The sequence below is a fragment of the Gossypium raimondii genome, chromosome 5 (assembly GCF_025698545.1).
Source record: "Gossypium raimondii isolate GPD5lz chromosome 5, ASM2569854v1, whole genome shotgun sequence".
Taxonomy (NCBI): domain Eukaryota; kingdom Viridiplantae; phylum Streptophyta; class Magnoliopsida; order Malvales; family Malvaceae; genus Gossypium; species Gossypium raimondii.
Genome location: NC_068569.1, coordinates 51,533,865 through 51,556,031, shown reverse-complemented (window position 1 = coordinate 51,556,031; position 22,167 = coordinate 51,533,865). Strand labels below are relative to the sequence as shown.

General features: G+C 32.7%; 2 protein-coding genes, 1 long non-coding RNA gene and 1 pseudogene across 4 annotated transcripts in view; 2 read left to right on the top strand and 2 right to left on the bottom strand.

Annotated features, from left to right (window-relative positions):
* LOC105766465 (protein DETOXIFICATION 18) overlaps positions 1–22,167 on the bottom strand; it is a 34,742-nt gene that overhangs the window by 8,376 nt on the left and 4,199 nt on the right. Inside the window, exon 7 of one of the 2 annotated variants that reach the window (XM_052630160.1) lies at positions 22,017–22,147. The exons of the other annotated variant lie outside the window; for it this stretch is intronic. Within the exon in view, the coding sequence (XP_052486120.1) occupies positions 22,049–22,147 (99 nt within the window). The 3' untranslated portion in view covers positions 22,017–22,048. Of the gene's footprint in view, positions 1–22,016; positions 22,148–22,167 lie in introns of those variants that run through there. 2 annotated transcript variants of the gene reach the window in all.
* On the bottom strand, positions 1,698–4,854 carry LOC105766460 (probable disease resistance protein At4g27220). The gene has a single exon (XM_012585934.2). It carries the CDS (start codon positions 4,852–4,854, stop codon positions 1,915–1,917), a length of 2,940 nt encoding a protein of 979 aa, XP_012441388.2. The 3' UTR covers positions 1,698–1,914.
* On the top strand, positions 13,431–17,868 carry LOC128040975 (indole-3-acetic acid-amido synthetase GH3.17-like; annotated as a pseudogene).
* On the top strand, positions 20,662–21,610 carry LOC105766473 (uncharacterized). Its single transcript, XR_008195748.1, has 2 exons — positions 20,662–20,950; positions 21,329–21,610. It is a non-coding gene; the product is annotated as an uncharacterized LOC105766473 (long non-coding RNA).

Here is a 22,167-nt window from a genome sequence, read left to right as displayed (position 1 = left end):
TGGAATAACCTTTATATTGAGAACAACTCACGTTTGGAACAAGTTAAAATAATTATTTAGGAACAACTCTCATCCAAGAACAACCATATCGTCTCATATTTTGAGAGATCTTCCACGAAAAATGTTTCACATGGTACTTCACCAAAGTGGAAGAAACGGAAGTAACCCCAGAATATGGTAGAGTTCTTGGGTTATCTTCACTTTTGGAATGTTTTGGAGAGCTTGGCTTGGTGCATCAGATATGAAGGTAGTTAAAAGGCTTCCTCTTAACCTTTTCTTTTAATGCTAAGTGTTTTTCTCTCCTTTTAGAAACATAGTGAATTCTTCTTCATTATTCACCATCACATCACCAGGAAATCCTTTCACTATCACTTCTTAATTAATATGCAATTGTATCTTAAAAATATCTATTAATACCCTCATTAATTACTAGCTTTGTAACTCCTATTTTTGAAAAACTATAAATAGGAGCCTTTTGCCACATAAGATTTTTGGCACTTTTGAATTTTTCAACATTTTGAACTCTTAAAAGGATTCTTTCTGAAACTTACTTCTTGGTTAAGATTGATAGTCAACCATATTTCCCTTTCTCTACCTTACTGGTCATCACTTATCACTACACTCAGTATTACTGGATTTGCTGTAGTCTTTCTCTCCATTTTCTTCCGCTACATCCTGTTCACTTGTTTGTAAGTGGATTAACGAAAATTTTAACGTTAGTGACCAATTTGAACAATTATCTTAATTAGAGTTACTAAATTGACAAAAAAAAATAAGAATGACCCTATTTTAAAATGACTTGCGATGTAGTTTACTCTTACTGTTATTTGAGTGATAAAGAATTTAATATATTTTAAATGAGGGAAACAAAACAAAATTAATGGTGAAACAATTCATGCATCTAACCTTTTAAGTGAGGGAAGTAAATCATTTTAAGATATTTACTTGAAGCTTACAAATTTGAAAACTATGTTTTGTTTCAAAAGGAAAAAGTAAGATATTTTAAGAGATTTACTTCAAGCTTACTAATTTATAACATAAATTTGTACTTTAATTTTATAATATCATTAAATATTTCGTTCCGATTTATTGGCATATACATATCTAAACACACAACTTATTATTTCTTTTTCAAATTATATGTCAAATTTTAATTTTGATTCTTATATTCACTTAAATTTAAATTTTAATATTTTAATTTTAATTTTTGACATAAGGCGATACTTCAACTTTTTAATGTCATTGTCAATTTAAATACTTCATTTTGACTAAATTATTGATTTTTCTTTTGAAATTATATAACAATAGTTAGTTTTCAATTTTAGTCCTTATAATATGCCCAAATTGGAAATTTAATCTCTATGTCTTAATTTTGACATAATTTGATACTTCAATTTTTTAATGTCATTAATTAGTCTAAACATCGTATTCTAATTAAACTGTTGATGTAAATTTTAAGAATTGACAACATTGTTAAAATTCTCTATTAAATTCAAGTTATTAGATTGTCATTATTTTTTGTTACATAGCTACCAAATAAGAATTTTTAAAAAATTTCAACATGTCACACCAAAGAATTTAACAAAATAATTTTAATGTTATTAATAACTAGACCTAAATTTTAAATTCAAAAATAAAGAGACTAAATTCTTAAAAATAAATAGAGATTAAATTTAAAATATAAGAGAATATAAAGATTTAAAACATATTTAAATCTCTTATTTATGTGTATATATATATATATATTAGAGAAGAAAAAGAGAATAGGAGTAAGAGAGGGAAAATGTTTAAAAAGTGGAGGCAGTTTGATTTCTTATTTACCTTTGCCTCTTAACCTCTTCCTTCCATCATTCCTTTTCTCCTCTCTTTTGCACTATCCTCCCCCCTCCTTTTCCACCAACCCTTTTATCTCTCTTATCCGCAAAAGGAGTCGAAGCGAAGAACATTTTTAAAGTTTGGATGGTCATCCCACTCCAACGATTCCCACCATTCTGTGTCTGACCCGATGGTGAGAGAAGGTGGAGCATATGCAAATGGCTGCCCATTGCCAACAAGGGGAACAAATGGAGGAATTCTCTTCAGTTTATCACAGTATACAACTTGGATAAGTTGGAGAGAATCGCTAACCATCACTCCACTTTTGCTGCAAATGCTCTTCAAATTTGGTAAATCCTGGAATAACAACTTTCTCAATTTGGGAAGATGGAATTTGATTAATGCATCACTCCCTTTTTCTTCAACTTCTGATGTTGCTGCTCCCAATATTTCTACTACCTCATCACAGTGTGACACTGATATTTCTTCCAGGTTTTGGAGGTTTGGAAGCAACCAATGTGGAAGCAACGTCTTCATACTTGAGCACTCCACTATCGTAATTTCCTTGAGAAGGGAAAAGGTGGCAGACGGAGCCAATGTTGATGTTGTTGCTGAACCAATTCCTGCATCTTTCATAATAAGGGCACTCAACTTTGGCAGATCTCTAAGATCTAACATCTCGAGGCTCTGAAATGGATGCGCGGAAGAAGAGGCAAAAGAGGACAGGGAAACAACACACTCTATCCCTTCACACCACCAAATCCTACAAACCCTCAAGTCAATCGCATTTTTGAAGGAAGAATTGTCATCGACTAAGTTTCTCAAATAGTCGCAGTTTATAATATTCAACTCTTGAATTTCAATTGGGTGCATAATTAACTCACCTTCCCAATTCTGGACTCCTCCAATTGTTACTCCTTTATCTCTTCTATGAAGGAAATTAGCTAAGCCCACTTGTAAAGAGTACTTGATGAGATTTTTCTTACTTTGTTGCATTGAGGAGATGAACTTATTGAATTCATTGATGTCTTCGAAACTTCTGGTAAAGCACTCCAACTTCTTCAATGGTTCCATCTCCTCTGCTTTTAGACTTGTTTTTTCATTGCCCTCATGAAAACCCAAGTGCTGAAGGTGAACGAGTTTTGGTAAAAGTCCAGCGGGTATCTCTTTCAGAGTGGGCGCTACAAGCTCAAGATATCTTAGCTTTATCAGCATATCCATGCCTTCAGGTACTTCCTCAATTCTAGTCCAACTTAGATCCAAGTTCTTCAATTCTTGAAGCATCAAAAGACATGGCAGATATCTTAATTCTTGACAGCCACGAAGCAACAATGTTGTGAGGTTCTTTAGTTCAGAGATGGAATCTGGTAAACTTTTGATCTTCGTAGAGGACAAATTGAGAACACTAAGACAAGGCATGTTTGTGAAGAAAGAAACTGAGATCTTCTTTATTGGGTTCTCCTGCAATAACAAGGTTGTGAGCAGTAGACATTTTGTGGGCAGCACATCTATGGAAATTTCTGATATGGAGTTATACATAAGTGACACTTTCTCAATATCCGGACTCCATTGCTCCTTTTCTGGTAACTCTTCTAATTGAAAACCTGCTTGTATCATATATCGAGGATTCATTCTTGTGATCGACAATGCCATGTCTCTCACTGCATCATGCATTTTCACTCTTTCACTCGAGACATTTTCCAACAAGCAATTATCTTCTAATTTCTTCAAAATAACATGGCCCTTATCTTTCATTTCTTGTCTTGTACTTATATCATCTATGAATCCCTCTTCAATCCAGCACTCAATTAGCCCATCCTTCCCAATTTGAAAATCTTCAGGATATAATGCGCAATGTAAGAAACAATGCTTCATTTTCTCGTCTTTTAAGTGATTGAAGCTAACTTTCAAACTCTCGATCACTTTATCTTCCCCTTCTTTCACTTTCCCTATTCTCTCTTTCAATTCCCTGAGTGTGTTTTTCCAAATAAGAGGTTCATCTTCTCCTCTCAATGTACCAGCTATGACGACAATTGTAAGAGGCAGACCTGCACATTCCTTGACAACCAGCTTAAAAGTTGGCATTAAAGTTTGATTTTGCACTATGTTAGGTCCAACTTCACTCAAGAATAGTATCAATGCCTCTTCTTCTGAAAGGGGCTTCACTTTTATCACCTTACAGCCCATAGACTTACAAACTTGCTCCACACGAGTTGTCAACACCAACTTGTACCCATTGCTGCTACTTGGCTTAGGGATCCCAATTTCTTCCAACGAGACTTCACTCCACACATCATCTAGGATTAGAACATGTTTTCCTGCTCTCTTCAGCATTTCGGACAAGACTGCTGCTCGTCTGACCTTGTTTGCTTCTTCGGGCATCTGTCCATTCAATGCACTTGCAATATCATTTTGTAACTTCACAATATTGAACTCCTTTGATATAGTAACCCAAACCACCCTTTCAAATCGTTTTTCTTTCAAAAGATCATTGTGGATGTGCTTCATGATGGTCGATTTACCCACGCCGCCCATCCCCCAAACCCCAATCTTGCTCACCTCCTCCTGCATCAAACATGCCCAAATCTCATTTCTGACAGCTTCCTCTCCAACTAGTTCTGATGTTGGCAGCGGCAACCCAGCACTCGGACCATCCATGGCAAGACCTTCAGAGGCATTAGGAGCTTTATCAAGAAATCCCTCCATTTCTCGAGTCTTTTCTTCAACCAGCTTGCTGTTGCAAGCACGACAGAGATATCTCCCGTTCCTGACTTTGTTTTCAACAACTTGTGCTTCCTTAATCATCTCTTTCACATCTTTCAACCAATTTTCAACTCCCTTCTTCGGTATCTTCCCCAGAGGACGAAGAAGCTCTGCTTTCAATTGCAGCTCTATATCTTCCATTTTGCAATTCAATTCATCTCTCATCCTCTTGAAGTTTCTCACATTATCGTTCATCTTTCTGTGATATTGCAAGTATTTACAAACAGGAGTTCCGAGACAATTTGCAATGCCAGCAACAGGCTCTACGTACTCCATTGCTATGTCCCTGCAACGCAATCATATATAAACAGTAGAGAATGAAAATCTGTGAATGTATTGGATGAAGTATTGATATGTCTGTGTAAGCATGAAAAGGAAACATGAATGCATGTTTCAAGCAATGGCGTTTCTTAGATGGAGCTATGGATGGGTGGCAGACAGAAACATGATGAAATTCTGGTTACCAGAATCAAGCTCTCGATGTATATAAAATGCTAGATTCAAGTGTGCAAGAGTTCATTACAGAATATTAAGAGTTAAAATGTTGACAGTTTGAGATTTCAGCATTATATTGCTTCTGGGTAGCTCTTTTGTATTAATTTCTATCTATAGTAGATTATGTCAGCTGGTCATCCACTCTTAAAATCTAAAACTGTTGATAATCAGTAGAGGAAATCATTGCTTCAGATCTTATTACCTGACTCAGTGGCTGAAAAGTGTTGAGAGATTAGAACTGAAAAGGAAGCAGTGAAGTTGAGTTCCTTGACAATCTTACAAAGCTAGCTGCTATAACAGTAGCAGATAATCAAAAGCAAATAAAAGCATGTGATGAATTAAGGAAATGAAAGAAAATTACCTTGACAGGATGCTTGAAAATTTGTGATGGACCTTGGACATGGAAACAAATTAAAAGCAGTGAAGAAGAAGTAAGAAGAAAGTGAAGATAAAAACAGGGAAATTATGAAGTCTCTGGTAGGATCCACAAAGGCAGAATTGTTAGTGAAGAAAGTAAGAACTCCTATTTTTATTACTTTTCTTTTAGCCTTTTTATCTTCCCCTTACATTTATTGTATTAGCTTTGAGTTAAGATAATCTGCAGCAGTCACTTTCAAATGGATGGTGCTGCAACGAAGTAATTTGAAAGATGAAAATGAGTAATTGATTTCATCGACTTTGTCAAAATTTTTAAAATAGATGAAGCAACGCACTATTTTAATGATAAGATTGAGGGTTTATGAATTTGGTATAAATTATGCATGAATTCTTCTGAAATTGCTAAAATTGAGGTGTTTTCTCTTACTTTCTTTCTATATTCTTTGTACTGCTGTTTTTAGGTATTGAGCGAGCAAAAAAGAATTGGGGCATGGGTTTGAACATTATTGAGCACCTAATATCATTTACTTTAGGAGTGACTTAGGTATGGTATAAAAAATAGCATCATAAAAATAATAAATGATTGGAGTAAGTTACATTCAATGTTACGTTTTTCTCAATTAACTTTAAAAAGTTATAAAATGGTTACTAGAGTACTATTTGAAATTTTTATTTAAGTCACTAGATTATTAAAATCACTTCTATATAGCCTTTATCGTTCACACCTCCTACACCAATAGAAAACTATTTTGCCCTTGCTCTTCTATGGTTTAGGGTTTTTTTTTTCATAAAACAACTTTCAATGGTGATGGAGGTAAATTTTATGGTGAAGAAGAGTTGGTGGAACCACTAACTCATCCCCGTTGTCTAGTTGTGAGGCGCACCCTCAACATCCAATTGAAGGATGATTATGATCTTCAAAGGAGTAATATATTCCATTTGAGGTGTTTGATTAAAGGTAAACTTTGCTCATTTATCATTGATAGTGGAAGTTGTGCTAACGTTGTGAGTAGCTACCTTGTGGATTCTCTTGCTTTGTCATGTAGCAAACACCCTACACCATACCACCTTCAATGGCTTAACGAAGGTTCGGAGGTCCGTGTGGTAAAACAGTACTTGATCACTTTTAAACTTGGGACTTACATTGATGATGTTTGGTGTGATGTCGTTCCTATGCATGTCGCCCACTTGTTACTTGGTAGACCATGACAGTACGATCGTGATGTTATTCATCATGGTAAATTAAATCGATATTCTTTTATTAAAATTCGATAAAGATTTTTAAATTTGTTTTAAATTTAGCACGCCGGTCAATCTTAACGTTATGTCAAAAACTTGTTAGTGGATTAACGAAAATTTTAACATTAGTGACCAATTTGAGCAATTACATTAATTAGAGTTACTAAATTAAGAATGACCAAAATAAGAACGATGCAATTTTAAAATGACTTGCGATGTAGTTTACTCTTACTGTTATTTGAGTGATAAAAAATTTCATATATTTGAAATGAGGAAACAAAAACAAAATTAATGGTCAAACAATTCATGCATCTAACCTTATTTCTTGAGGGAAATAAAAGTGAGCAATGTAAGATATTTTGAGAGATCTACTTCAAGCTTACTAATTTATAACATAATTTTGTACTTAATTTTATAATATCATTAAATATTTCTTTCGAATTTTTGACATATACATATCCAAATATACAACTTATTATTTCTTTTTCAAATTATATCTTAACTTTTAGTTTTGATTTTTATATTCATCTTAAATTTAAATTTTAATATTTTAATTTTAATTTTTGACATAATGTGATACATCAACTTTTTAACGTCATCGTCAATTTAAATACTTCATTTTGACTAAATTATTAATTTTTCTTTTTGAAATTATATAACAATAGTTAGTTTTCAATTTTAGTCCTTATAATATGCCCAAATTAGAAATTTAATCTCTATGTCTTAATTTTTGACATAATTTGGTACTTCAATTTTTGTAATGTAGCAAACTCTTTATGGGTTCTCTTGCATTGTCATGTAGCAAACACCCTACACCATACCATCTTTAATGGCTTAACGAAGGTTCGGAGGTCCGTGTGGTAAAACAGTACTTGATCACTTTTAAACTTGGGACTTACATTGATGATGTTTGGTGTGATGTCGTTCCCATGGATGCCGTCCACTTGTTACTTGGTAGACCATGACAGTACGATCGTGATGTGATTCATCATGGTAAATTAAATCGATATTCTTTTATTAAATCTGTTAAAGATTTTTAAATTTGTTTTAAATTTGGCACGTTGTTCGTGGATCAATCTTTGCATTTGAATGTAATGAGCAAGGAAGCTATGAACAAGTAATGAGCAAACTATAATTTGCATATGCATGTGCCATAGAATAAAGGTGAATATGGATCGTAAAATGATTAACCGGATAGAATTACTTAAAATGTAAAAATTTTAACCGTTAATTGAATTGAATTTTTTTCGAACACATTAACCAAATTAAAATATTTTTGTCGGTTAACTGAATTACTGAAATTTATATTGATACGAGCAATTCAGCCCAATTCAAAGGCCATAATAGAGATGAGCTTAGTTTCTCTCAAGGCCCAATTACGAGATCCAAATCCAAACAGATAAAATCAAAACTCAACTTATTTGTTCCAGACTTTATCACGAAAACAATTTGAGAAGAAGAGTTAAAGTTTCAAGATGATAGATTATGTTCGTGGGCCTAAACTCTCAATCTATGATGACAAGCTCATGTGGAAAATGCTAACAAACTTAGGCATTTCACTTCATGAACTCCAATTGATCTCACAAGCCTAGACAACGGAGATGAGTTAGTGGTTTCACCAACTCTTCTTCACCATAAAATTTAAAAACAAATCTATCACCGCTTTTCTAACAAATTTTCTTATTTTTTAACATTCTTTGTATCGTTGTTTATATTAGTGGAGCAAAAATGACTTGGAAGACGTGGGTTTGACATTTTGGTCAATTAATATTAAAAAGCTACAAAATATCATTAATGAATTATTTAAAAATTTTCTTTTAAGTCATAATTGGGTTGCTATAACTATTGTTATATGGCCTTCATTGTTTGTCCACTTAAACCAATAAAAAAACTCTTCTACCTTTGCTTTTCTATAACTTAGGGTTTTTTTTTTAAATAACTTTAAATGTCATGTATCTACGAATCAAAATCCAAACAGTTTTCTTCTCCGTTCTTCGACATCAACTATCAGATTGACTTGATCTAATATACATTCTTTACTCATCGATGAGTATTGATCTATCATACTGTTCATTGAATTGCCACTTTAACCTTGCTAATCGGTCTTTAAAAAAAATAGTTTAATAACTTAAATAAAAATTTTTGAATAGATCAACAACTTAAACGAAAGCCTTCAAATAACTGATGAATTTCTTTGTATCGAGGGGTGCTGCACCTCTCCAATACAAGACATCTTGTTGCCTTAAAATTAAGGAAGCCATTGAAATACTGGATTCCAGGGTTGTTGGGAAGTTCTTCAGCAATGGAAATCTTGCATGAACTTGGAATCTTATTAGTTTTTTTATATCTTTTTAGCAGGTGAGCCTTTGATGGAAATAAATATAGCTTTTGATGCTAGTGTTGTCTCCTTGGTATCCTAAATCTGGTTCAATTTCTTAGCAAATTTGGTAAAAGAATCAATGAGAAGCTTGTATTTGCTTTTAGTTATTTCTTCAAGTTTAGTTCTTGATATCAATCTATTGGTTCATCGATTAAACGATTGAAATGTTAATCCATGATTGCATCAATTTCATCTCTCGAACGGTCATAGAAAATATAGAATATAAAAGAATATTTTAATTATCATATAAAATACAAAATATCAAAATTTTAAATAATAATATTGTTCTTTAAAAAGAAAGGTAAAAGTACTCGAAGCGTTTGGTTCGCTTAGATTAGGTTCAAGCATTACAAAATTGAAAAATTATTGGTGGAATAAGATATTATTTTATTTGATTCATTTGGTTGAAATATAAGATTCATTTACGGGATGTAAAATAATTTAAAAGTACATTATACTTAAGTATACTTGTTATGGAATTTGTTTTTTAACAAGTTTAGCTCTTTTAATATTTTTTTAGTTTCAATTTATACAAAATTATGATAATTTTTTTTTTACAATTTTTTGTTTTTATTACAATTTACATATTGTGGGGTGCGCCTCGCATTTATCAAACTCTTTACAGGCACATATAAAGACGATCGACGAGCAACCGGAGAAAGCGCAAAATAGGCCTGACGTCAAATGCCATATGGACAAAGGTAAGAACCTTAAGGGTCACATCAGTCAATTCGTTACTCTCTTGAATGATCTGAAGAATGTCGAGGTTGATATAAACTATGAAGAGCATGTTATGCTATTATTGTGCTTTTGCCCCCTTCGTATAAAACTTTTAGGAAGACATTGATTTATGGCAGAGATAAATTCTCATTTGAATATGTGAAAGGTAATTTGTCGAGTAAGGAAAAGCTTGATAATGAGTTAGGTTTAGGTAGCAAGTTTGGTTGTCAAGCTTCACTTTTGGTTGCTAGAGATAGGCAACAACCTAAAGATCCAGGTTAGAACAAATCTAGGTTAAGATCGAAGTCGAGGAATTGTGACAAGACATGTAACTACTGCAATAAGTTGGGTCACATAAAAGTAGAATGTTATAAGTTGAAAAACAAAAACAGGAGGGTTGTTAAGAGTGACAAGGAATAGAAGGCTGAGGTAGCTGATGCTAGTGTGGCCTAAGACAATGGTGATGATTGGTTGTTGGTGTCTACAACTAAAAGGTCTAAACTTATGTTCAAGTGTATTTTGGATTCAGGGTGCTCTTTCCATATGTGTCTAAACAAGAACTTGTTCTCCACATATAGTCTAGTTGAAGGTGGATTTATGCTTATGGAGAACAATTCACCCTGTAAGATAATCGGTATTGGCACCGTTCAGATCAGGGTGCACAAAAGAATCATTAAGATAATGTCACATATTAGGCATGTGCTTGACTCGACAAAGAATCACATCTCCTTGGGAAATTTAGACTTGAAGGGTTTGTAACAACCCGATTTTGACCCTAGTCAGAATAGTGGTTTCGGGACAACGAATCCAAGTTAGAAAAATATTTTAAAATTTTTTTCTGTGTTTATTATCTATAAATTTACTTGTGTGAAAATTTCGTGCTTTAATTTTGTCGTTTGAGTGTCCAATTAAATAAAAGGATTAAATTGCGTAAAATGAAAATTTTGTGGTTATTTCAAAAAGGGGTCGAATAGTGGTTGTTCTTTAAATATGGGGGTTTTATGTTGCAATTTGACCATTGAAAAGATAGTGGACGGCACTATGTTTAAAATATATAGTTTTTATACTATTTATAAAAGTTATAATAATAATTTATATATTATAATGTTATTATAATAAAAAGGAAAGGCAAAAGAAAGTGGAGGGAGGGATTATCTTTCTGCCGAATGAAAAGGGGAAGAAAAGAAGAAAACCAGCTGGGTATTCGGCCCTTCCTCAAGCAAATTAAGGTATGTTTTGGTTTTGGTTTTTGATGATTTTTATGTTTTTGAGATCGTTGTTTCGAATACTACTCGACCCATGCTTCAATTTCTGATTTTGATGAATAATTGTGTTTTGTGATGTTTGATGATGAATTATTGAAGATATGTTTTGGGTTAGTATGTTTTGTATTGGAAATTTTGATGAATTTGAGTAATTAGGGCTAAATTACAAAAATATTTATTGTTCATAAGTGTATGTTAGAGTGAGAATTTGATGTTGCCATAGAAGGGAAAAGTGTTTAATATGCTGTAAAATATAAGAATAAGGTGTGAAATTTAATTTTCGAGCCTAGGGATGGAATTGGAAATATGCAAAAGTTTAGGGGCAAAATTGTAATTTTTCCAAAGGTTGAGTCAAGGACTGTTTTGAATAATGTGAGTGTTAAATAAGTTAAAAATGTTATTATAAACCAAGAAAGATGAGGAATTGAACTTGAAAGCATGATGGTAAGTTTATAAGCAAATAGATGTTATAATTTTTTTATTAAATGTGAATTATATCTGCTAAAATGAACATGTAAATAAATATATATTAGCTGAATGTGTACAAGCCTGGCATCTATGTTTATGAGTTCGTTTCGACTGAGTTACGACATTCGAAAGACCCGTATGAGCCTTAGGAATAGTTAGGATACATATGTCATGACATAGGATTTTGATATGTATTTTCGTGTAAGACCACGTCTGGGACGTTGGCATCGACTTGTGTATACGTGTAAGACCATGTCCGGGACATTGGCATCGTATTTGATTTGTGTAAGACCCTCTCTGGGACAGTGGCATCATATGTGATTACATGTAAGACCACGTCTGGGACGTTGGCATTGTACGAGCCTTCCGACTATCCGAGTATCCTTTTTAATTCCGAATGGTTCAACGGGTAAAAATAAGTTGTGTACGAATGTTTAAATTAGGCTAAGTGACCAGGTATGTGATAATTGAATTATCTATTTGAAAATAAGGTAAGTTGTATACTTGAATTGATGATATGAAGTTATGTGAAATATGAATTATGTGATTGCATATTTGAATATATATGTATTCGGCCTTTAATGTATATGTGTATTGAGGAAAGTGCTGATTCCACCGTGTAACGGTTAATATTCCGAAGTGTTCATCGGGGAAATTGGATAAGTGAAAATATGTGTGAATTGAATAAGTTTACGTGACAAATATTGGGTTCGATATTTAATTGACCCTTGAGTAAGATGAAAAGAAGTAATGAAATTATGAAAAAGTAAAATGTACAACAAAACAGTTTTAGATAGTAACAACAGTGTAACTTTGAAAAATCACCAAAAATAGTGAAAATTTAATTAGAGAGTGAATAAGATTTGAAATGAAAGCTTAAGAAGTATATTTTCATATGAAAGAAACAGAGCAAGCAAAAGAGTTATACATTTTGAGATATTTGAATTTTAGTGAGGCAAGGTCGGATTGATTTCGGAATCCCCTGTTCTTACTTTGGAAAATAATTAAAAATTGTAAAAAATAGTTTTGAGTTATAATTTATATGCTTAGAATCATTGATGAGTCTATTTTCAAAAGAAAGAAATGGAAACATCATTTGAATTCTGTACAATGAGATATTTAATTTTTAGTGAAGAGAGGTCAGAGTTGTTGAGCAGAGAAATAGGGGAAATTTTAAAGAATAAACTGTACTAATTGGCTAAGTCAAAAATTCTGAAATTTTTATGGTGGAAAGGTATATTAGTCTAGTTTCAGCAAAAATTTACGGAACTTAATTTGGAGCTCTGTAGCTCCAGATAAAAATAAATTAGTGTCTGTGATGCAGAAAGATAGCTTGCTGGAAATTAAGCAAACCTTAAAATTTATGTGTGATTAAATTTATATTGCTGTGAAATCATGTGAAGAAAATTTATAGATCTTAATTTGGAGCTCTGTAGCTCCGGATAAAAATAATTTAGTGACTCTGACTCAAATAGACAACTTTAAATTTTAATATAAGTGAATAGTGAAATAATGTATAATGCTATTTAAGCATGTTTTATACGTAACGGATGTGGATTGGAGAGGAGGAGGAGGACAATAAAATGTATGAAATGAATTATTTGAAGTTATATAAGCTAGTGCCGAATGTAATATTGTGATTTGATTATATTTCGAGAATGATTTAAATTAGATGTGAATTATGTGAAAGACTGATTTTGTAAGTTCAGGCTTTATGCCTAGCAGGCTTTATGCCGGTGAATTATATCAGGCTTTATGCCTAGCAGGCTTTATGCCGGTGAATTATGTTAGGCTTTATGCCTAGCAGGCTTTATGCCGGTGAATTATATCAGGCTTTATGCCTAGCAGGCTTTATGCTTGGTGAATTATATCGACTTTATGTCTAGCGTGCTTTGTCTTGGTGAAATGTATCGGGCTTGGTGCCTAGCAGGCTTTATGCCAGTGTTATATACAAGGCTCTATGCTCTATAAATCTTATGTGAGCAATAGTAAAAGCAAATAAATGTGTTAAGAAAGCTAAATTATTCGGTACATGATTTGGCATGAAGTAAGACCATGAATGGTTTATGAATTAAAACATGTTGGTAAGCCCGATACATGAATAAATGTTGTGCTCATCCATACTTATAATGCTTATGTTATATATATATTTGGCGTACATATTTGGTATACATGCTTAGGTTTTGGCCAAGTAGTGGCTAGACCATGCCACGTTAAATTTATAAGTTATAGCATTGTGAAAAATTCAAGCAAATTGTGACACCGGGCAAACAATGTACTCAAATCCGTAATACGATCCTTAATTTAACAAGTATTTGAAAGTGCAATTGGAGTTAAATGTTGGATTATAAGTTGACATCTGATATTGAGCTCGATTGAGTAAATCCATTATTTGATAGTGTGGTTGGCAGAAAATGTTGCATTATATATATATTGTGAAGAGTTATAAAAGCATGTTAATAATTTTGAAAGTTTTAAATTTGAATGAAATTTTGTAACTCGGTTTAATAGGTTTACATGTGTAAGTGTTCTGGTAATGCCTCATACCCTGTTCTGGCGTTGGATACGGGTAAGGGGTGTTACAGGGTTGTAGGATCACCATCAAGTTAATCAGCATTAAAGTATCTCGTATAGCTCTCATTCTAAAGAGAGGTCGAGAGACCGATAGTCTTTACATTTTACAGGGTTCAACGGTGATCGGTAAAGCAACAATTTCCTTATCTGTTAAGGAGTTAGAATCGACTCGTTTGAGGCATGTTATACTCAATTTCTATTAAGGTTCAAAATTAAGAAAGATTTGGGATTAATTGAAAAGGATATTTAGTTGGTGGGCTCCATGAAAAAATCTGGGAATTTTAGTGACTGAATGGTAATAAGTTAGGTCTCAATTCTGGTTCAATTAAGTTGGAACTAGCTTGTTCTTTAGTGGGAAGCAGAATGATCACTGATAATAGGTTATTTGAGACTTTGGTGACTATGCAAGAATGGTTATATATATGTGTGAGAAGGATTTTTCGGGAGGTAAAATTCTTCTCATTTCTGTTTCATTTTCTTCTCGTCTGCATCATCTTCTTTATTTGCTTCGAAGAAGAGAAAGTTGAGGAAAGCTCTACATGAGACAATGATTATGAGGTTTGAGTATAGAAAATAGAGAATCCGGTGAGCTGTAAGCTTCTTCATCTCTTTGTATTAGTAAAATTGAGAAAAAGAGAAGTAATGATTTTTGAAATATTTGAGAAAAAAGTTTCTACAAGATATTGGATTCTAGGTTTTAAGTTCAAATTCCTTCTGTTTAACCAATATAATTGGTTGTCATGCTTAGCTGCTAGGATGAAGGACGCTCTGGCATATAAAAAAGCTAAGCTATTGAGGACGAAGGATAACAGATGAGTTTCGTACTCCACTTTTGGGTGTTTGTTGGTTATGGTGCTGCTTGAATGTTTTGCTCTAGGTTCAGTTTGAATTCCATGGTTGTATATTATTATGGTGAATGAGAAAGTTATGTATGCATAAAGCTATATAAATATATGAATGCTTGCAAGTATGTTCTCTGGGTGCAAAATATGGTTGTGTATTGATGTATTAACATGTGGCGTACTACATGTTATGATAGTAGGCATAATGTTATGCGTGAAATGTATGGATATAAAATGCAGAGTATGAAGGAAGTTACTTTGGTGGGTTAGTTGAAGATAGAAAAATTGGCATAATGGAGGAATAGACAGATTGATAGGGGATTTGAGGAAGTTTGGCAGCATCGTGGTATGGTTATCTACAGGCTCTATAGAGCGACACCATGAAAATGATTATCTATAAGCTTTACGAAGTGACACCATGAAATGATTATCTACAGGTTGTACAGAGCGTCACTTCGAAAGAGGTTTATTGAATCCTCAGAGTCGAAAGTCCATGGAGAGTCATGGCATGATTCAATGAAAGATAGGTACACCTTTTGACAAAATGAAGTCCACCGGGGCAATAAACAGGAAAGTCAGTCGGGGTATATATGTGGAAACCCTTATATGACTCTCGTGAAGAAGTTAGTTACAATAGTTATAACATATAGGAACGCAGACAAACGTGCAGTCAAGATAGGAAGGCATGAGGAATATGTAAAAATGCCTTGTGCGTAGATATGTGTGGAAAAAAACAAAGATATTTTCTTCAGAGTAATTGCAAAGAAGTATTCGTTAATAAGAGTCCACCAGAGGTAAGAGACAAGTCAACAGGGGTCATAAGGAAGTGAGACGGTTCTACAGAACTTATTCCTAAATGTGTATTGGCAACAAGGTCGCCAGCAAAAAGGAAGTCCACCAAAGACCGTCTTACGCGAAAAGTCAACCAATGACTATCTTATGTGGAATGTCTGCCAAAGACTATCTTGAAGGCAGAGATGTTCACAAAGACCAACGAATGAAAATAGAAGTCCATTAACTGATAATCGTTAATCTTGAAATTTCAATCTTGACGTAAATGATAGTCGTTAATCCATTAACTGTTATTTTTGTAAGTAACATGTGGAAATAACAAGCTGACATGATATTACATATATGATAATTTATTTGGCACATCAGATTTTGGAAATAATAAAAACTTAACTTAGTGAATTTAACAATCATCATTTGGTGAGAATTGAAATTTTCAAATTTAAAAAGTACAAGGACTAAAGATGACCAAATTAAATTATATGGACTAAATCAATAGCTTTTATAATGTACAGGGACTAATATCAGAATTTAACCAAATTCATACGAGACCAAATGCATTTTTTAACTTTTAATGTATATTCTTATTTTTTATTTATAAAAGTTCTTATAATTTTTTTATGTAATGCAATAATTTAAAGGATTTGTATCTTTCTGTGCGGTGTACACTACTTACGGCCGCCATCACAATGAGCCTTTTTTTTGTCAAAAAAGGGAGTGAAACTCCATCAGGTTTAACAGTGAGAACGCTCTCATCGTGCTATTTCATGAGCGATAACTTCAAGAAAAGTGTGCCTAAGATCTGCACAAGTCCTATTGAGACGATTCTCTGCTTGGATCACAAGCAAAGTATGTACTGCCAATTGCTTACTGGTTTGCTGCAACGTGATCATGTTGTTTCAATCAGTTCAATCTTTGGATCCGTTTTGGCAAGGAGCATCAAGTTCTTACAAGATCACTGGAACGAACTGTGTTCGAACATAAGAACTGGTTGCCTTAGTGATTGGATTACTGACCCTGGTTGTAGGAACGCAGTGTCATCGATCCTGACTAGGCCTAATCCAGAATTGGCTGATACGATTGAACACATATATGGTAATGAATCATGGGAAGGGATTATTAAGAAACTTTGGCCTAAAGCAAAATATATTAATTCCGTTATTACTGGTACCATGAGCCAATACATTTCATTGCTTGATTTTTATGGTGGTGGGATCCCTTTAGTTTCACCAAGCTGTTATGGTTCTTCGGAGTCTACTTTCGGGATCAATTTAAATCCTCTAAGCAACCCCTACGATATCTCTTACACCTTTCTCCCAAACATGGCATACTTTGAGTTTCTCCCTGTGGATAAAGACGGGGAAGAGAAGGCTTAAGAATCCGATTTTGATGGTGTTTCAAGCCAATGGTCATCGGAAATGACAAATGCAAATGGAAATGTTGAACCTGTTGATTTTGCAAATGTGAAACTCGGTCAATTTTACGAGGTTGTCGTCACAACTTTCACGGGTAATATTTCCCATTTCCTGTTTTAGATTTGAAATATTAGATTTCTTTTGGTTAATAAAGTGTTTTAATTGTCTTTCCAGACCTGTATCGATACCGGGTGGGAGACGTTCTCAAGTTAACCGGTTTCCATAACAACTCTCCGTAGTTCTAGTTTGTCGAACGACGAAATACTGTTGAGTATTGATATGGACAAAACAAGTGAGGCAGACCTCTTGAAGGCCATCGGGAACGCAAAACGCCATCTTGAACCACTTGGTTTCGTACTGATGACATTCAGTAGCTATGCGGAGAGTTCATCGATACCAGGCCGGTATGTATTGTTTTGGGAACTCAAGTTCAAAGAAAGGAATAGATGCCTAAAACTTGATGCCAAGATAATGGAACAATGCTGCTCCATAGTAGAAGAATCATTGGATTTCAGATATAAATCCCTTAGAGAGGCCAATAAAATTGCGGCATTAGAGTTAAGAGTGGTAAAGCATGGAACATTTGATGCGTTTATGGACTTTTATGTATCAAAGAGGGCTGAACTGAGGAAGCTGTGAAGGTATTGAATTGTTTTTCAGTCCCAAAACTCAAATGGGTATTTAAACTGTCAAAATAGATAAAAAAATATTTTTTTGATCGCTAACTCCTAATTTTTTCATTTCAAGTCATCACGTGCCACAACCACAACATGACGTGTGACAAAAAAATTATAAAAATTGTAAAAAAATTATAAAGATTGTAAACTTTTATAAAAATCATAAAAAGATATAAAATGTATCAAAAAGACCATTTAAACATTAACTTTAACCGTTAGATTTCTGTTTTTTTTCAAGGTGTAACAACACAACGTGACATGCTATAAAAATGATAAAAATAAAAATTAATAAGAGTTATAGAAAAATTATAAAATACTTCTTTTGGTACGATAATTTTTATAATTTTTTACAAATTTTATATTTCTTTTCATTTTTATAATTTTCTTACTACTTTATAAAATTTTATAATTTTTTGTGGGAATAATTTTATATTTTTTACATTTTATATATTTTTACAGTTCTATATATTTTACAATTTTACGATTTTTATTGTTTTATTCTATATTTTAATAAATTTTAAATATTTTTTAAAATTTATTCATTTTATAAATTTTATTGATTTTTATTTTTTATCATTTTTTACCACATGTCACACAATGGTTGTGACACGTGGCGGCTTTAACTAAAAAAATTAAGAGCGGTTAATTTTAACGGTCAATGTTAAAGTTAATGGTCAAATGGTATTTTTTTTATTCATTTTGGCAGATCAAGTACTCAATTGAGTGCAAAAAAAAAAAAGAGCTTAATTGCTTCCTCTTTTTTTAAGTTTAAGGGTTTTTTTTATACATTTTAGCAGTTCAAGTACCTAATTAAGTGCAAAAAAGAAAAAAAAACAAAAACAAGAGCTTAATTGCTTCTTTTTTTTACACCATTAAACCTTACACAAATATTTATAAGATATTCAAATTTTAAATTGACCTGAGTCAAATTAACTTGACCCACAGACATTGTGGAAGTAATTTTGTAGGTGAAAATAATATTCAAAGAATATTGTTGATGCCATTTTTTTGTTAAACGGGGCCGACTTAGATTTTAAAAACGAAAACGAAAAATGGGAGTCGCCACCAATATTTTTTTAATGAGGTGTGATTGGGTCACCTCATAAAACAGTTTAGATTTATTAAAATAATGCTTTTGGTCTGCGAAATTCAAAGAAACAGGTTCAGGAGTCGGTTACGCACGAGGAAGGGTTAGCACCCTCGATACGCCCAAAATTGGTACCTAATTGATTAATTAATGTCTTGATGTCGAAGATTGAAAAAATTTTAAAATACGATCCTCTTTTATTAATGTCGATTTTAAAATGCTTTAATTAAATCAAAAATGGAAAATGCCTCCTTATCTCGAAGTAAGGAGATGTCACACCCAGTAAGTTAGGACCCGACATCTCATATTTTGAGAGTAAGTTTGCATTTCACTTTTTATTTAAACCTCATTTATTTTAATTTTAAAAGGATATTCGGTTACTTAGAATCAACAAGAAAAATCGAAGCCCAGTAAGTTAAGGCACGATTTCTCGAATTTTCTAAATATAGAATATTGCCTTTATTTTTGAAATTTTATGTGTTTAGAAATTTAAAAGGATATTTTGCTATTTAGGTTTAACGAGAAAATCGAGACCCAATAAGTTAGGGTACAATTTTTCGAATTTCCAAAATGCAAAATATTGCCTTATTTAGCAAAATTCCATTTCGAATAATAGCGGGTAATCTATTTGAAGGTAAGCATTTATTTTACTTAGAATAAAATAAATCAATCTACGTTGGACAACTATGTTGGGGTTTAATTTGCAATATAATGATGTGAAATAACAATATAATAATAAACATCGAATAATAATACATGGATAATTACACAAATGTATGACAATAATATGAAAATATAAGTGAACGTACTATGGCACACACAATGAAAAATACCACTTAACATACATTATTTAAACATCAGTATTAATAAACAAAGACGAATAACTTAAATAGCATACATAGCAATTCCAAAATGAGTAGCATACAACAAATTAGAGCAAATAAAATGTAGGATAGTTTTGAAAAGATAAGAAATGGGTTTTGAAAGAGGAATATGAAGAAAGAAAATTTTTTAAAAAAAAGAAAAATCAATTATATACAAAACACTTTTAAAAAATACTATGTATAAAAATTTTAAAATAAATTATATGAATGGAATAATTTTAAAATAATTAGTGTATATAATGCATTCTAATATAAGATAAATAATGTATAAAATACTTAATGTATAGAAACTCAAAACAAACAAAAATAAAACATTTTTGAAATGAATAATATAAAGAATTCCAAAATAAATAGCATAGGAGACAATTTAAATTACATAGTACATATAAATTCAAAATGGATAGTACATACACACGTGTTTAGGATAAATAACATATATAAAAACTTGAGATAAGTACTATTTAATCTAAAACAGTCTAAAATAAAATAATATATAAAAGAAAATCCTAAATAATAAAAGAAACAGTTTAAAAATATATATAAAAAATTTAATGTAAAACAATTTCAAATATATAATAAATAATGATAAAATAGCATATTTAAAAAATAAATTAAATATATTGAGGATATGGTCGAAACAGAGTTAAAAAAAAGGTCTTAAACTGCAAATATATGAAACAGGTGGCTAGGGGGATGAAATAAAATGCGCTGAGCACATGGGGTACCGATTGTGCAATATTTCCTGTCCCGCATACGCATCGTTTTGCGTAGGACTAGATCGGAAAAGACTCGAAATTCTGTGGCCGAAATTGAGTAAAATAAAAGTGCATCGGATGTCCACAAAATTGGAGGGACTAATTGCGTAAAATACCCATTAGGGCAATAATGCGCAGCTCTCCAAGCTTTCAAACGGCACAGTTTAGAATCTTATAGAAATAGAAAAAATAAAACCCTAAACAAGAGAAATCAGCCCCCATTTCTTTCTTCCCTTTTTTCAAAAAAACTGAGGATCCCAAATCCTTTCAACCCCTTTTCTCGGCCGCTCCTAATCACCTCCATGGCCGGTGGCCGGCGTCGTGCGACGGAATCCCCGATACACGCATTTGAGGTATATTCAGAGTGCCTGAACTTTGAAAAGGGAAGTCGAGGAGAAAACAAGGTATTTGGCCCCCTCTCGAGCCCGAATCCGACGACGGCAAAGGACCATCGCCGGCCGGTCCAAGGGCCGATTCAGGCATTTCTTTCCTTTTCGCTTTTTATTTTTTTAATTATTTTAAAATAGATTTGAAATAAAATAAAAATAATAAAAACTATGAAAAAGAGAACGAAGAGAACAGTTTTTTAAAGAAGAACAACCTTTTGGAACTTCAGTTTCTGATTTTCAATTTACTGATGGGTGTTCGTAAAAAAAAAAAGTTACAATGAGAATCCTCTGGCTTTTATAGCCATATTACACTCGTTTTATCTTCATCTTTTTGTTTTTTGCTCTTTAGTTCTTTGTAATCCTCTGTTGCTTTGCATTTACTCCTCTCTGCAGGTGTCAGAGGCGTGACGATGGCGTGCGAGGAGATGGAACGGCGCGCATGGGTAGAGGCGGCGACCAACGGCGCCCTAGGGTTTCTCCTTTTTTGCTGCAACAATTTGTTTGTGGGCTAGGGTTGTATTGGGCTGGCATAATTGGGTTTTGGGTTTATTTTATTTTGGGTCTGTTTTTTTGGGTTTGTAAATGAACTGTTAACATTTTGAGTCTTATTTGTTTATTTCCGGGCTTTTAGCTTGGGAAAAAATTGGGCTATAACAAATATTGCTATTTTAATCATTCAAATAATAAACACATAAGAAAACTTATTTAGGTAAATCAAGAGAATTTATTTAAAAATTTGTAGATATCCAATTATCATCTCTAGTCACTTTGTTATTAAAAGGATCTCCAATATTAGAACAAAAAACATAACAAAATTTGAAATTTGTTATACAATTATAGTAAAATATATCATAACTCCATCCAGACTGACTCAAAAATTTCCCTTATATATATTTTTAAAATCCTCTTTAAGGGATGACACTTTAGACATTCTGTTCTATGATCTTCTCCCTTGCTTTTTCACTAGAAAACCCTTTCTCTCTATTATTTCACGTATCAACTAACTCGAATCATCTAAATGTCAAATTCACTATTTTAAATAAGTCTCGACAAATAAATACCCATAAAGTATGAAGATTAGTTAAGATTGAACTATGTTTCAATATTAATTTGTTAGGAAAGCTCAATTTTAGCCCATTTTCTACACAAAGTAATAAGCAGGAGGGCAGTAGCTTGGCATGAAAGACCACATATCAACCCTATCCACAAACCCTGATGAAAGAAAAAATATA